The sequence below is a fragment of the Drosophila pseudoobscura genome, chromosome 3 (assembly GCF_009870125.1).
Source record: "Drosophila pseudoobscura strain MV-25-SWS-2005 chromosome 3, UCI_Dpse_MV25, whole genome shotgun sequence".
NCBI lineage: Eukaryota > Metazoa > Arthropoda > Insecta > Diptera > Drosophilidae > Drosophila > Drosophila pseudoobscura.
The window spans coordinates 18,665,424-18,679,093 of NC_046680.1; the positions used below are offsets into that span (position 1 = coordinate 18,665,424).

General features: G+C 46.4%; 1 protein-coding gene across 2 annotated transcripts; it reads right to left on the bottom strand.

Annotated features, from left to right (window-relative positions):
* Positions 1 to 297: 297 nt before the first annotated feature.
* Gp150 (glycoprotein 150) lies at positions 298 to 13,516 on the bottom strand. 2 transcript variants are annotated; one of them, XM_001361618.5, is made up of 7 exons: positions 13,402 to 13,516; positions 13,141 to 13,215; positions 4,023 to 4,636; positions 3,720 to 3,964; positions 3,332 to 3,662; positions 1,567 to 3,271; positions 298 to 1,500 (listed from the first exon to the last, which is right to left on the bottom strand). In XM_001361618.5, exons 3-7 carry the CDS (start codon positions 4,611 to 4,613, stop codon positions 1,193 to 1,195), a joined length of 3,180 nt encoding a protein of 1,059 aa, XP_001361655.3. In that variant the 5' UTR covers positions 4,614 to 4,636; positions 13,141 to 13,215; positions 13,402 to 13,516; the 3' UTR covers positions 298 to 1,192. The 2 variants fall into 2 exon arrangements, with proteins under 2 accessions (XP_001361655.3, XP_033234665.1); XM_033378774.1 differs by having other exon boundaries at positions 3,720 to 3,976.
* Positions 13,517 to 13,670: the final 154 nt, after the last annotated feature.

Sequence of the window (13,670 nt, forward strand, 5' to 3'; positions counted from 1 at the left end):
ACGGCCCAGAAAATTCAACGCATGCAAGGTAAAAACCACCCCATTTGCTCAATATACCTTTTCGTCGCTGGAGAGAGCAGCAGTGAGACCGTCTGACCCTCAGAAATACCGCAAATACCGCATAGTTTAGGTGACGTTGGCTTTTGAATCTTGATAATTAATTTAAATATTACCACTAACCATACAATACGCCCCACTAAGAGTACTTAGTATCCCATTAGATTTTGCAAAGAAAAGATATTCAATTTTATTAAACCGCATGTTTTAGTTTATATGGCTATAAAAGATTACGATCGGTTTGGTTAAAATAATTTATTGTTTTCGGAATTGGTTTCAAAGTCAAAGTAAGTCAACAGATTACTTGATTTGATTGGAAAAAAGATAATAAAAAAGGCTTAACTTAGTTTATGCTTTAATTGTTTGTTTCTCTCATCTGTTGATCAGATTTCAAATCAGACGTCATTTCATGGAGTTGTCTAACAGTTTTCTACACAGATCCGGTTTTAAACTCCCACTACGATCTTCTGGTTTCTCGTTACTATTAATTCTCCCTCCTCCTGACTCGTGTTTAGTTTTGAAACAGTTGGTTTGAATTTTGGCAAAATGGCACTAAATCTTCAAGATGTTTCCGAAATTCTCTTCTCTACAGCAGGGGTTGGGATATGGGGTACGGGCTATAGGGGAGGCTCAATCAGTGGGAAGTCCGTTGCTCTCGAAACGGCTGCTAATCGAGCTCGGTCTCCGTCCGGGAGTGTTGCCCTGTTTCTGCTGTTGTTCCCCACCTGGGAGGCGGTGGCAACAGGATTAAGTACAACATACATATGCAGCTATTTCATACATTTTAGTGGGTATGGTATGGAATTGTTATTTATCGTATTATTTACTCTTTCTCATTTTTGGATTGAAGTATTTCTCAGTTTTTGCTTTTAGTGTTTCCTTTCATTTTCGCTAATACTTTTTCTCCTGACGCTGGCGGTGGGTTCCGACAACGGGTTCTGTGCCTTCGTGTGCGTGCGTGTCTGTGTGTGTGTGTGTGTTCAATCGTCCATCGGTATCGGTGTGACCATTGTTGTTTGATGCAATTTCCACTTGTTCAACTATCAATAATCTTATAAATTAGAAAAACAGCGCAACTCGACTTCGACTTCCGCCAAGTCCTGCCCGGAACTGCGATGACGATGGAGCGAAGGACTTAGACCTGATTGATGGGCGCGTACCGGTGCACCTTTGGTTGCTTCGGCTCCTTGCTGGCCGGCTTCACAATATCCTCGCTGAGCTTCTGGTAAACGAAGGAATTCTTCGAGGCCAGCAGAGCCATGCGGTAGCGCTCGCCGCGCTTACGCAGAACCATAATGACGACCTTGGCAATGGCCAACAGAATGAGGACCACACACGAGATCACGAGTATCATTGGGATCAAGAAGTTGTACCCGCCATAGTAGATGTGGCCGCGCTCAATAAAGATCTCCTCCTCATCTGAGTTGTCCAAGCCGAATTTCTCTGGAATGGATAAATAACGCAAAAGTTAAGTCAGACGCAACCCCTCTTTGTGAAAGTTTAACTCACCCAGCAGGAATCTGTCACGTGTCTCCTTGGACATGTCGATCTCCTCCACTTTGAGGCCATGGTTCTTCAGCTTGGGCTTCACCTCTTTCTCCAAATACTGGTCAAAGTCATTCTCGGTCTTAGTCTTGGTCTTGATCTTATCCTTGGCATCATCGAAGCGCTCATCATCATCGTCGTCGTCGTCATCATCATCGTCGTCATCCTCTTCGCTGTCATAGTCAACCTCAGCGTCATCCTCCTTGTCCTCGCCACCGTTGTTCAGATCCTCCTCAGCAGTGTCCTCCTCTTTGGCGTTGGCCGAGCCCTTCATGATCTTCTGCATGCTGATCAGCTTGCTCTTGTCCAGCACACTCTTATCCAAGACACTGAGCAGCTTCTGCTCGTCCTCATCCAGCTTCTTCTCGCTCTCCTTCAGACGCTTCTCCAGTTTCTGCTCCGCCCTATCGGCCTTGGCCATGGCCCCTTCCTCGTGCTTGCACACCTCGTGGGCCAGTTGAGCCCAGCCTGCCTGGGCCTGCGTCTCCAGTTCGAGGATGGTGGCGTCATCCTCCAGATTGGCCAGCACCGGCATCTTCTTGGGCGTCATCTGCATCTGCAGGGTAACGTAGCTGATGAAGTCTTGGAACTCGGCGTTGCACTTGAGCGGATTGCCGTTTATGTCCAGGGAGCGCAGGTTCTTGAAACTTTTCACGTCGGCCGAGGAGATCTTCTTGATCAAGTTTCCGGAGGCGTTGAAGCTGCGCAAGCTCTCGAAGATCTTGTAGCCAACGCCCAGCTGCCTGTCCGAGAGGAGCGTGGTCAGCTCACAGTCATTTACGTCCAGGGACCGCAGCTGGTGCAGGGGCATGAATAGGCGCACGGACAGCCGACTGATGGGATTTCCCGCCAGGTTAAGCTTGGTCAGCTCGTTGTTCTCCATAAAGGTGAGGTCGTCCAGCTTGGCAATCAGATTGTTGCTCAGATCCAAGTCAATCAGCTTGTTCAGCGTGGTGAAGATCTCGCGCGGCAGATGGTTGATGTTGTTCCACGCCAGCTTTAGGGTGGTCAGGTGGGGCATTGTCGAGAAGGTCTTGTGTCCCAGGGGGCCTATGGCGCAATTGGAGATGTCCAGGTAGTAAACGGTGAATTCGCCGTTGTAGCTGAGGAAGCCATCGGTGGGCAGCTGGCTGAGGCGCGGATTGTCGTTAAGCCGGATCACATCCAGCTCGGAGTTCTTGAAGAAGAGCATGCCGGATATCTGGTCCAGTTCGTTGATGGACAAATCAATGTGGCGCAGACTCTTCAGAGTGAGGAACGAGTCCGGCTGGATCTTGGTGATGCCGTTGCCCTTCAGGTTCAGGTTGGTCAGTCCGGGCATCTTGTCGAACATGCTGTGGTGGACCTGGACAATCGAGTTGAAGCTCAGATCCAGCTGCTGCAGCTCCTTAATGCCGAAGTGCAGGTCGCCCGTAAAGGCGTTATACTTGAGGTGGAGTATGGAGAGTGTGGTTCCGTTGAAGATGCCTCGGGGCAGCTCACTCAGCGAGTTGTACGACAGGTCCAGCTCCTCCAGCGTCTCCACGGGCTCGAACACCTTCTCGGGTATCTTCTTGAGGTTGTTCTGGGCCAGATTGATGAACACGATGTTGGACAGCCTCGAGAAGGCCCTGGGGTTCAGCTCCATAAGGTTGTTGCGCGATAAGTCCAGCTCCTCAATGCTAGAAGACTGAAACGGAGGAGATCATTTCAGATAAAAGATCATTAAAAGCTCTCTCATAAAACCTACCTTGAGGAGGTAGTGGAGGCTGGACATGACGCTGAGGTCATTGCCGGAGATGGTGAGCATGCGCATCTTCTTGTTTTGGGCAAAGGTGTCCGGATTGATGATGGCCAGGCCCACATCCGTCATATTGACCGCGTACAGCTCCTCCAGGCCGTGGAATGCCTCCGGATGCATGTACTCAATTGTGCAGTTGGCAATCTTAATGGAGGCAACGAACTTCAGGCCCAGACCCTGGAAGAACTTGGGGCCCAGCAGAATCGGGTACTTGGGGCCCACATTGGTCACCACCAGGTCGGTGATGTCCGAGCCGAACTTCTGGGTGCCGGGATCCAGTCTGAAAAACGCGATTCTAATCATCTGATTTCCCTTAAGGGGATGGGTCCGGACTAACCTGCTGCAGGTGGCCACCAGGTAGCTGTTGACGTTGCGGGAGCAGACGCAGTATCTGGGGCAGGGAACATTCTCACTGAACACAACCTGCTCATCGTCGGCCAGATCATCCGCTTCCCCTTGGGGCACATCGTCGTCGTCGTCATCATCATCATCGTCATCGTCGTCTCCGTCGTAGTCCTCGTAGTTGGAGTCGTTTTCGGTGTCAATGGTGTTCTCCTTGGTCTTCGACACAGCGCCCTTCACCTGCATGATGAACTTCGTTATACAAACATATAAGTTGGATCTATAAGATTCCACTTACCTTTGACTTGGTGGAGGTGTTTTCCACGATGGGCAGCAGCTTGGGCTGGCGGGTGGTGGTGGTTCGGCTCTTCTTGGGACTTGCGCTGGTCGAGGTCTCCTTTTCCTCATCAAAGTATGTGTAGTCGTCCTCATCGTAGCCATAGTTGTCGTCATACTCCTCGTTCTCATCGCTGCTGGTGGCATTCTTGCCACTTTTGCTGGCGGTCAGCATGTTGATGACAGTGGAGGTGGCATTCTGGGCCTTGGGCAGCATCTTGTTAAAGCGCGGATCCTCGGCTAGGGCCAGGTTGTGCTTGGATGCCTCCAGCAAATCCTTGAGCGTCTCCTCGCTGATGGGCTGCTGGGTGGTCGAGGCCACAGTCTTCTTGATGGCACTCTTCGTGGTCGTGTCCACCGGCAGCTCCTTCCCCTTGGGCGTGGAGATCTTCAGGCTGTTCTTGTCCGCAATATCCTCGCTGGCGCTCAGCTCGTTGTCCATTATGTCATCGTTAATCAAGTGGATGGTCGGTTTCAGGGTGCTCGAGTGGCTGGCCCGTAGCGCCCCAAGGCACACGACCAACAACAGCACCAGTCTCGCCTGGCGACCCATTCTAAGATTAGCGGATGAGCAAACTGAAATGGACCAAGAGGAGTTTGTACAGTAACGACGCGATGATAGGTGTTTGCTTCGCTTTGCTTCCTAGAAAACTCTACTGACTCGACGACTCACAGCCTTTAATGGGAAGCACGTTGGAGCCTCCTACTCCACTATCTTATCGGTAATTGTTGAATGCAGATAAGCAGATAAACATTTATTGAATCAACAACGAGAGCTGGAGGTGGAAGCACTCATGGCTACACTCACTACGCACCTATTCATGCTGCCTCGAATACAACGCATTATATCACTAGTTTCCCCCAAAATGCCCTGCATCATCATCAGGGATTTACTTCAGCACTTGGCTGAATGTTGACGCGATGGATTAGCACCCACCCGACTCGATGGAGTTGACATCATTCGCGGGCGCAATGGAAATGCTAATTTCATCAACAAACGAAAACCTAGGAGGAGAGTTTCCAAATGTTTGCTTATCGTTTAATGGCAATTGGTTCGTCGCTCCCTGGTTCCATGGCCTGATAAACAAACGTCAATGATTCTTCGAGTATTTTAAAACTTGTTACTAAGAATCGGGGAAAGCAGTTGGCACTTTCGGATCCGTAAAGTATGTACTTCCCACCAATTCAACCATCTACCTTTCAAGTATGAGTAATTCGCATTGAAAATCTGTAGGTTCCCACTGCAACTGCAGATCTGATACGCGGATAAAAGCGGCATCTCAGTCGCAATCTCAGTTTCTGTTTGTCGTCAGCAGAGATCATTTTGTATATTTATTTGTTGAGTCTCGTTTCTTGTTTGCCCTTTGATTATAGCCGACTGCCTTGCGTACTCTTCCAAACTGATTGAGTAATCAGAATCGGGCAAGCCAGTTGACGCTTTTCAATGACAATCATTAGCTCAGGGGATCCCCAGCTCCTCTGCACCCCACCTTAGAGCAATTTAGAACTCGTTTTCCAGATATCTTGTTCCCAGAAATCCAGAACCGGCCGATCAAGCGACACATGAACTCTCTTAATCTTATGCAATATTGAATTAAATTCCAATGCGATTTTCTCCATGAAGTGCTTCGATTCGGTGTGGATTCCGTCTTGGCTTGGAGCCGTTCTGGAACTCGCCTCTGTTTGCCAGCGTTTTCATGGCAAAGCAAATAATTCGCAATGCGGTAAACAAAGAGCTTTAGGTTTAATTGTTGTGGCCAAGAACGAGAGGATAGGGAAGCGACGATACGAGCCAGAATAGGGAATTGTAGGGAAATGCGCAGTAAGCGAACTTGGCAGCACATCGGCAGCGACAGCGACAGCGACAACAAGAACGAGAACACAGTTATCTAGTCAATGTATGACAATACGTATATGAGTACATATGTACTAGATATATCTAAATATGTACAAAAGTACACTGGAAAAATGCCGCCGAATGTAGTTCAAAGAATTCCAGAAGACCTGGAAATAATCAATACCCTTCGCTATAGTATATTCAGGATAAAAGAGGGTTCCCGCGTTGTTCTCGATTTTTTCTCAGTGCATTTGTAAGAGCATTTAATTAGATATACAAACGCAGACCCAGACAGAAATTGCTTAGCCAGCTCTTGCCCTGGCTTATACCCGGGATCTGGGCTCTGTCTGTCTGCCGCACAGAAATTTGTGTGTGGGTGTCAAGTTGAGTGTTTGTGCAACGATCTCTCCTCGCTGTGGGTGCCTGCCTCTCAGCCTCTCTGACCCACACCAGCACCCAGCGGAAACTGCAGCGGAGGCCCAGGCCCGCATTAAACGTGTTTAGGTCTTTTGGCTAACATTTCATCGAGTCACGAAAGATTTTCTGAGGCAGACAAAGTTTTTGGCCCGACTCGGGCCAAGGCGCCGCCGACACTCCACTCCACTCCACTCCGAACATAATTAATTCCATTTCTGTCATTGCAACGACATGTATATGTGTAAACGCCGATATCCATACACATGCACGCTGTACGGCTATATCGCTATATGGCTATATGGCTGTGTGGATACATGGCTTTAATAGCTGCGTGTGTGGAGCGGAGCCGATGTTGTTCAAGTTTAGAGAGTAAAAACCGGTAACTGGCACTGGCACTGGCACTGGCCATACTTGTACGTGTATGCAAATCAGCCTCAGAGTCGGAAACCCGTGAGTCAACCAATTCATCATATGGCAGCTATCTGTAGAGATTAGCTCTAGTTGGGAAATATGTCTATCTATACTCGTGGTACGTCTATTACCGCTCCCTTAGCCCCCACATATCACTCCCCCAAACAATGAAATTAAATGGATACGAGTGGCTTTTGATGTAGTGCATCTAATTAAATCAATCTTTCTGTCTCTGTCTCTGTCTGAGCGAACAATCAATTAATATAAAATCAATGGGAAATGCTTTCCTGAAACCGCTTTCTAGAACACTTTGACATTCGATCGAGATACACTTTTGTACACTATACTGGCTGCTACAGTTTACGGCCTTTGTAACCAGACACGGAAACAGAACGTTTTGTCCAAGGGTTATGTTATCCATACACAAAAATACTTCCATAAAGTATCGCATATCCAACTGATTCGAAGTCGTGATACCAGCAGCGTTTAAACTTAAAACACCAACATTTTTCTATTTCATTAATGGAAATTTATTATAGTTTTTAGTTGATTTTTCTGGCTTGTTTTCAGTTGAATTTTTATCAACTGGTTGTGGCATCTGGTCGGGTTTGTCAACAGATTTGAATGATGGTCTCCCTCCCTTGGGGTCTCGTGTTACACAAAAATGTCATGTGGGGCCGCATAGCAGCTGGGGACTGGACCTGGACATGGAACCATGGAAAGTTATCGAATTGTGGATGGGCGCAGTCGGTTGGAAATTGGAAACTGGGTGTGACCCTTGGCCACAAAAATATTATGAATTGTTGTCTTCCCCAGAGAGAAAGAGAGAGGGAGAGATATTCGCTTGGAATGTCTCGGAGAGCAGCGGGATCAGGAAGGTCAGCTAATGAACCCCTGAAAACGGTATCGAACTCAGGTAGTTTCGCCTTGACTCCGGCTTAAGATCACCCGACAAAAATTGTCTTTGGCATTACCCAGAAATACCCGAAATCACTCTCCGCAAACATGTGTACGCGTGGGTGGATAATGATTGAGATGTCTGCGTAAAAATAGCATTCCATCGTTAACAGGAAGTGAAACGAGAGGAAGAGACAGACATCCGAGTAGGTAGGGGATCATCCCAGCTCGTATTTTTTTATTTTTCAGAAACGGACTCATCTGTTGTTCCTTTTAAGGATATCGATTCATGGGAAGACGAAGACCGGCTCGAAGCGGAAATAACTTAGCCGTTGCCTTGATTAGGGTGGAAACACAAGCAACCCAAATCGAGCTGCAAGTATCTGTGGATCACGACTCAATCACATTTGTTGACCGATTCATTAGCATCACGAGTTGTTTAGTGGATGGATGGAGTTTTATGGTCATGATTTTTGCGTAAGGAGCCAGCCGCTCCAACTGCCAAATGTGCATTTTGCCCCCCTTCACACGGGGGAATATAGATTCCAGTGTATACTGCCCATATCCTATACGAGTGATGCCATTCTGGCACATAATTTCTGCAACATTAATTTCTGCTAAACAAGCAATGTACAATGGCAAAAATTGCCCAAGGCGGGCACATAAAAAAATATACAGAAATATAAAAAATGCCGACATTTGACCACACACACAGAAAGCAAATACAGACACACACACACACGCACACATCGACATCGGCTATAAAAAGGGGGAAACTGTGGCTTCGAAAGATGGTAAGACTGGTTTTTTTCGGCTGGAAATTGCGACTCGAACGCGAAGCAGCTGTGACGTCCGCCGCCAAGCGGCAATTGGAGTGTAAGCCAAGTTAGCCCGTTGCGGTGGCGGCCAAAAGTCAGACAGATGACTTTTCGAGTTACGAAAATTCTGGCTAAAAGCGATTTCAATTTACTCAGCAATTACAAAGAGAGAATTTCTGTATAAAGGCTTAAGTGCCACGAAAATTCCTATTTTAATATTTGTATTTGCCAGATGCTTGAACTCTACTAGTTCCGCTGTCGGCTGAAGTCCAACTAAACTGATTAGCAATATATAATTAAATACAGATTAATCAATATGACACTTTCTACAGTCTAGAATCTTGTGAGGATTATAATCTTAGAACGCAATGAGTGCGAACCTATTCCCACATTGAATCTTTAGAGCGAGTTGAAACGAGTTCAGATTCCATATTCCATCAGATATACGTAATGAATATAAAAATAATGTCATAACAAGTACCTATATTTGAAATATTTTAGCTTAAAAAGCACTGCACTGTGGGATTCCCTTTTTGATTACTTCTCACTCTATGAATCGGCTATGGTCTGTTCGTATCATCGCATGATACCATTTATTGTCTTATATGATCAATCAGGCTTTAAATTTCCACTGTCCTGCGAAAACTGTAGCTGATAAAGTGCATTTGCTGTTGCTCGTATCTGAGCAGAGGGCCTGGGGGCTCAAGGAAAGAGCTGGAGTTCAGTGCAGTTATTAAAATGATCGTAAATTGATTTCACCCATTCGACGTGGAAATTTATGTCTGCTTCCTCCCTTCAGGCTGCACTTGTTCTTTGTTCATACAGATATGCGTATATATAGCACTGATATTGAACAGGAAGCTGGGTATAAATTAAGAACTTAAGGAGCCATCAGCATCACCAGATGATCAGCCGAAACCGGCTCGAACCAGGCGAGGGCGAGAGCGAGGACGATGGCGAGGGCGGTTCATTATCGGGCTATGGACAGACTGCCATCAGTTCCAGTTTGTGGGTAATTCAGAATTAGGATCGGGGATCGGTTGGTTGTGGCCTGGCTTGGCCTGGGCTGGCACGACTCTGACAGGGACAGAATAGAAAAACGCTTTTCATTGTTTGAGCCGACAGAAACCTGATTTGTTTCCACAGTAAAGTGCGACTTTTGAAAAACATTTTCCCCTACTTTGTTGGCACGCTAAACTTTGCACTCCGCTGGGGCTTTTGTTGCAAACAGAACAAAGGCGGAGCGGGACGGTTGGGACTATGGCCATCACGTATTGTTTTATCGGAACGAGTCGGTTTAACTGCTCGTAGTCGAATGCATGGAATTGTCACAGCGTTGAGACATCTCTATATATTTATTAAGTGTCGGCGGGTCCTGAGCCCTGAGTGGCATTGAGTTCGACTGTCAAATTGCTGACATTATCACAAAACCCAGACGAATGCCGCGCCCAGTCCAAGAGCTGCAATTTGCGTCACACATTTCGCTTTGGAGGTGCGGAAAAGCCCCTCCCCCAGCTGAGCAGTCTCCGCATTAATTAGGTGCAAGAAAATCGAATTTCAAATGCGATTCCAGTGCTCGGTCTTGTTTAGGCGTCTTCCAACGTGGCTAACTTCGTGTTTGGCCACATTCCATACGGCCCAAACGTGCACAGAGGCACGGGCACAGGCACGGGCACGACGCTCCACTGAGTCACTGCAGGCGAAGACTCTCCGCTTTTTTTCGACATGGCAATGGGTGCTATCCAAAACCAGACCGCAACTCGGACCGGACCCTGAACCATAAGCTCATACACTGTGAAATCGGCTTAAGTTTGGAAGCCTGAGTTATAGGTTGAGCGAACCAAATTACAAGGCCCCCCAAAGAAGCTGAGCTCCATTTGGCTTCCCGAGAGCCTTAGGCCCGCTTATCCCCAAGCCCTCTTGATACAGAGTATTCAAAGTTCGGCCCTCGATGGCCAGAGTGTGTTTGATTGCGAATGAGGTGAAAGTTGCCCTCAAGAACTGTCGCCAAGTGGGGGTTTACATACATATGTACTTCCTCATATATCATATAGATATGTACATAAATCAGCTATGGTTGGGAGCTGGCACCAGCTGGAACTGAGTTGATCAGCTGCTTTCATATGCAGACAGGCAATTTGCGGGCCAGGCCAGGCGGTGACTAATCTTTTATGGCATCTGATTAGAATAGTGCAAAAATTGATTAATCTTCCGTTGTCTCTCTGGCTGGCTGTCAGGCTTGATTGATTAGAGTCAGGGTTAAGGTAAAATGTCAACGAATTTGTACTGTGGGTGCGAAACACGAGCACAGCTACATATGTACAGCTGATTAAGGCCTCACTGGCACTGGCACTAGCACTAGCGACTGCAAAATTTCATGCTCAATTGAGCAGGGAAAGAAAAGGCTAAGCTTGGTTAGGAGAGAACTGCATTTGGCGCCCTCCTATCCTGGTTGGGATGAGAATGACATCATTGTGTGTGTCAAGCAGTTAAAACACGAAGCTGGATCGTTAAAATCACTCAAAATAGTTTGCTTTTTTCGCTGTTTTCGAACGACAGGCATGTGCCAAAAGCAGAAACGAAGCTCCCCAAGAGACTTATTACGCATCCGCCGCATGTGCCGACACTTAAGTTCTGTAAGACAAAACCGAGTTTACCCACACACACAGCACTCGGTGCGGCATTAAGTGGTCCAAGCTGCAGTTGTTGTTAGATGTTTGCCTGGGCACTTAACAAAAAAAGATTTGATAGTTGAGTATTCATAATTTGCCCTGCGGGGTGATGGAGACAGCGACAGCAGGGTTTGCTGTATACATATCTACGGCTATGTTGATATAAGTATACTATAGGTATTCTCTGGCCAATTACCAGCCATGAAACCAGCCAGAGCAGAGAGTAATGTGACCTCATTAACTCCACTCATACAACCACAAACTCGTACTCGCACTCGCACTCGCACTCGCCTTCTCACAGAGGGAGCGAAAGAGAGAGACCGAATAGAGTCAAAGTCTGAGTCGGCAAACGAATTTGTTTGCTTTTGGCCTTTTATCTTTATAAATACGCTTGTGGGCCGGCTTTTGTGGCGATTAGATAATGCACCACAGCCGACAACTGGCGACAGTTGACGGAGAAGTCCCTCCTGCAGTGGTAAGAATGCCCAGCTCCAGTCCCACCCCGCTCAGGCCCCAGCCCTATCCCGAAATGAAACCGAATGAAAATTTGCATACATAAGCGTTTTCAAGGAATTCAAAGAGCACACACCTCTGGCTGATTACGTCTGGAAAACCGAGTCGCACCTCAAAATCAAATGAACAGATCGCAGAGCAATCATTTCAGTAAAATTCATTTAAATTCCAGCTTCGTGTTCACAGAGATACAGTGACAGCAACAGTGGGGTATAAAAATAGCATTAAAATTGAAAATCGATTGGAACTGGTTCTGAATTATGCATAGAAATAATTTATTTATTTATTTTTTTTTTTGAGAATATTTCGTTGTTTCTGTTATCGAAATTAAAACCCCCTTGTACCGCACTCTAACCGAAATATGTTTGGCTGATTAATTGGGGGCCATTTCAGGAAGCTTTTCGAGTTGTTTATTTGCATACAATAGTTTGTATAATATTTGTGTTTATCGGTTAATACTCGAATACAGATTGCTGTAAAAATACAAGCTCTAATTCGTAATGGCCTTAAGTGTTTTCCAATATTTCCACGCGTTATTTGCCCATCATCCCATGCCCAATGTATGCAAACTATGATCATGGTCTTGCTATAGAGATCTATTGCTCTCTGCACCCCGTCTTTCTGATAGTTTTGTTGTTTTTTGCAGCAACGCGTTGAATTTGTGATGAAGGTGACTTCTTTTTGAGTAAATGCATTACCGGTTTGTTCACCCCTTTCCCGCACTCTGTCCACCCCGTTACCACTGCCAGCGAGAGTCGAGTTGTTACATACACCAACAGACGACACTCACACGCACACTACACTCACACTAGCTCACTCACACACAGGTGTAATCTTATCTATGTACTTCTCTTGCTTGCGTTTGTAGCATTTGTTGTTGCTCTTAACTGTTTCATTATTCTGCCTTAAACTTATCTTCTCTCTGTTTTAAATTCCCCGATTCCCTGCAGGGCAAATGCACTAAGCTGTCCTATATGTGCAAGTGTGCGTGTGTGTCAATCTTCGTGTTTTGTTTACTTCTAGCCGTGCTGATAAGTAAAACTAACTACAAATTGAAGCTTTTCTTAGCCGTTGATCAGCAGAATTTGGTTAAGATAATTGCGACTTGGTTTGGAAGCTTATATGTCACCACACATATACAGATACACAACCAACACGCAAACACGAGCAGCTGCATCGCTGGGTTCGGCCTGCTGCTGTGTGTGTGTGTGAGTGAGTGCTTGGTTATGTTTTCAGAGATATGGCAGGTAAGCAATGAAGCCACAGGTAGCGTTACACACACAGACACAGGCACGCTCACACATAGTCACATACAGACCGAAAGATACGCTCAGCGAGTGAGACAACCACTTGGGGCAGAGACAGCCGATTTGCTGTTGTCCCACTCACACTTGGACCCTGGCCTGACGAAATCCCATCCCTCCTCGCTGGCAGTGCACTTTTTTCAATGCCCGCCAGCTCCGACTCCGCTCCGACTCTGGATCCCAACGAAGCCTGCATCGGAAGAAAACTCACCTTTTAGAAAATTCTGCTCGCTGATGGCTACGGCTCGAAAATTGAAGTGGAGTAATCCAAGAATTAGTATTTTCGCTGAAAGAAACACACAAACTTTAGTGGAGATACGCTAGCCACCGCACCTAGAGAGTTCTCTTTCCGGCAGAGTTTATATTTGATATTTTTGATTAAGTCCGATTTTGTTTTCTACGAATTCAAAGGCTGATCACGTGCCCTGGCCGTTAATTCTGCTTAATTGGTGTTAACTTGTTTCAGCTTTACCGATTTCGTTGACTCGTGCGCTCTATCTACCGCGTGTGTGTATATTCCTGTTAGTATGCGATCAACACCTGTTGAAGTTTGAAAATCAACTGATCTCGGCTCACCGTTAAGTCGGAATACGATGGTATATTATGGTATGGTAAGGTACGGTGTTGAATGGTATGTCTGTATGAATAGGTAGGGAAAACTCAGCGATCGGCCTCTTATTGTGGCACCAATGAATGATTATGTCGAATCGCTTTAACGATCATGTGTCATTTGTTAGGTGT

Coding starts and splice junctions, on each gene's coding strand:
- Gp150 (XM_033378774.1), bottom strand. CDS start 4,613: ATGGGTCGCCAGGCGAGACTGGTGCTGTTGTTGGTCGTGTGCCTTGGG. Junction 3,977..4,022: donor ACACCTCCACCAAGTCAAAG/GTAAGTGGAATC, acceptor TGTATAACGAAG/TTCATCATGCAGGTGAAGGG. Junction 1,501..1,566: donor ACGTGACAGATTCCTGCTGG/GTGAGTTAAACT, acceptor TATCCATTCCAG/AGAAATTCGGCTTGGACAAC.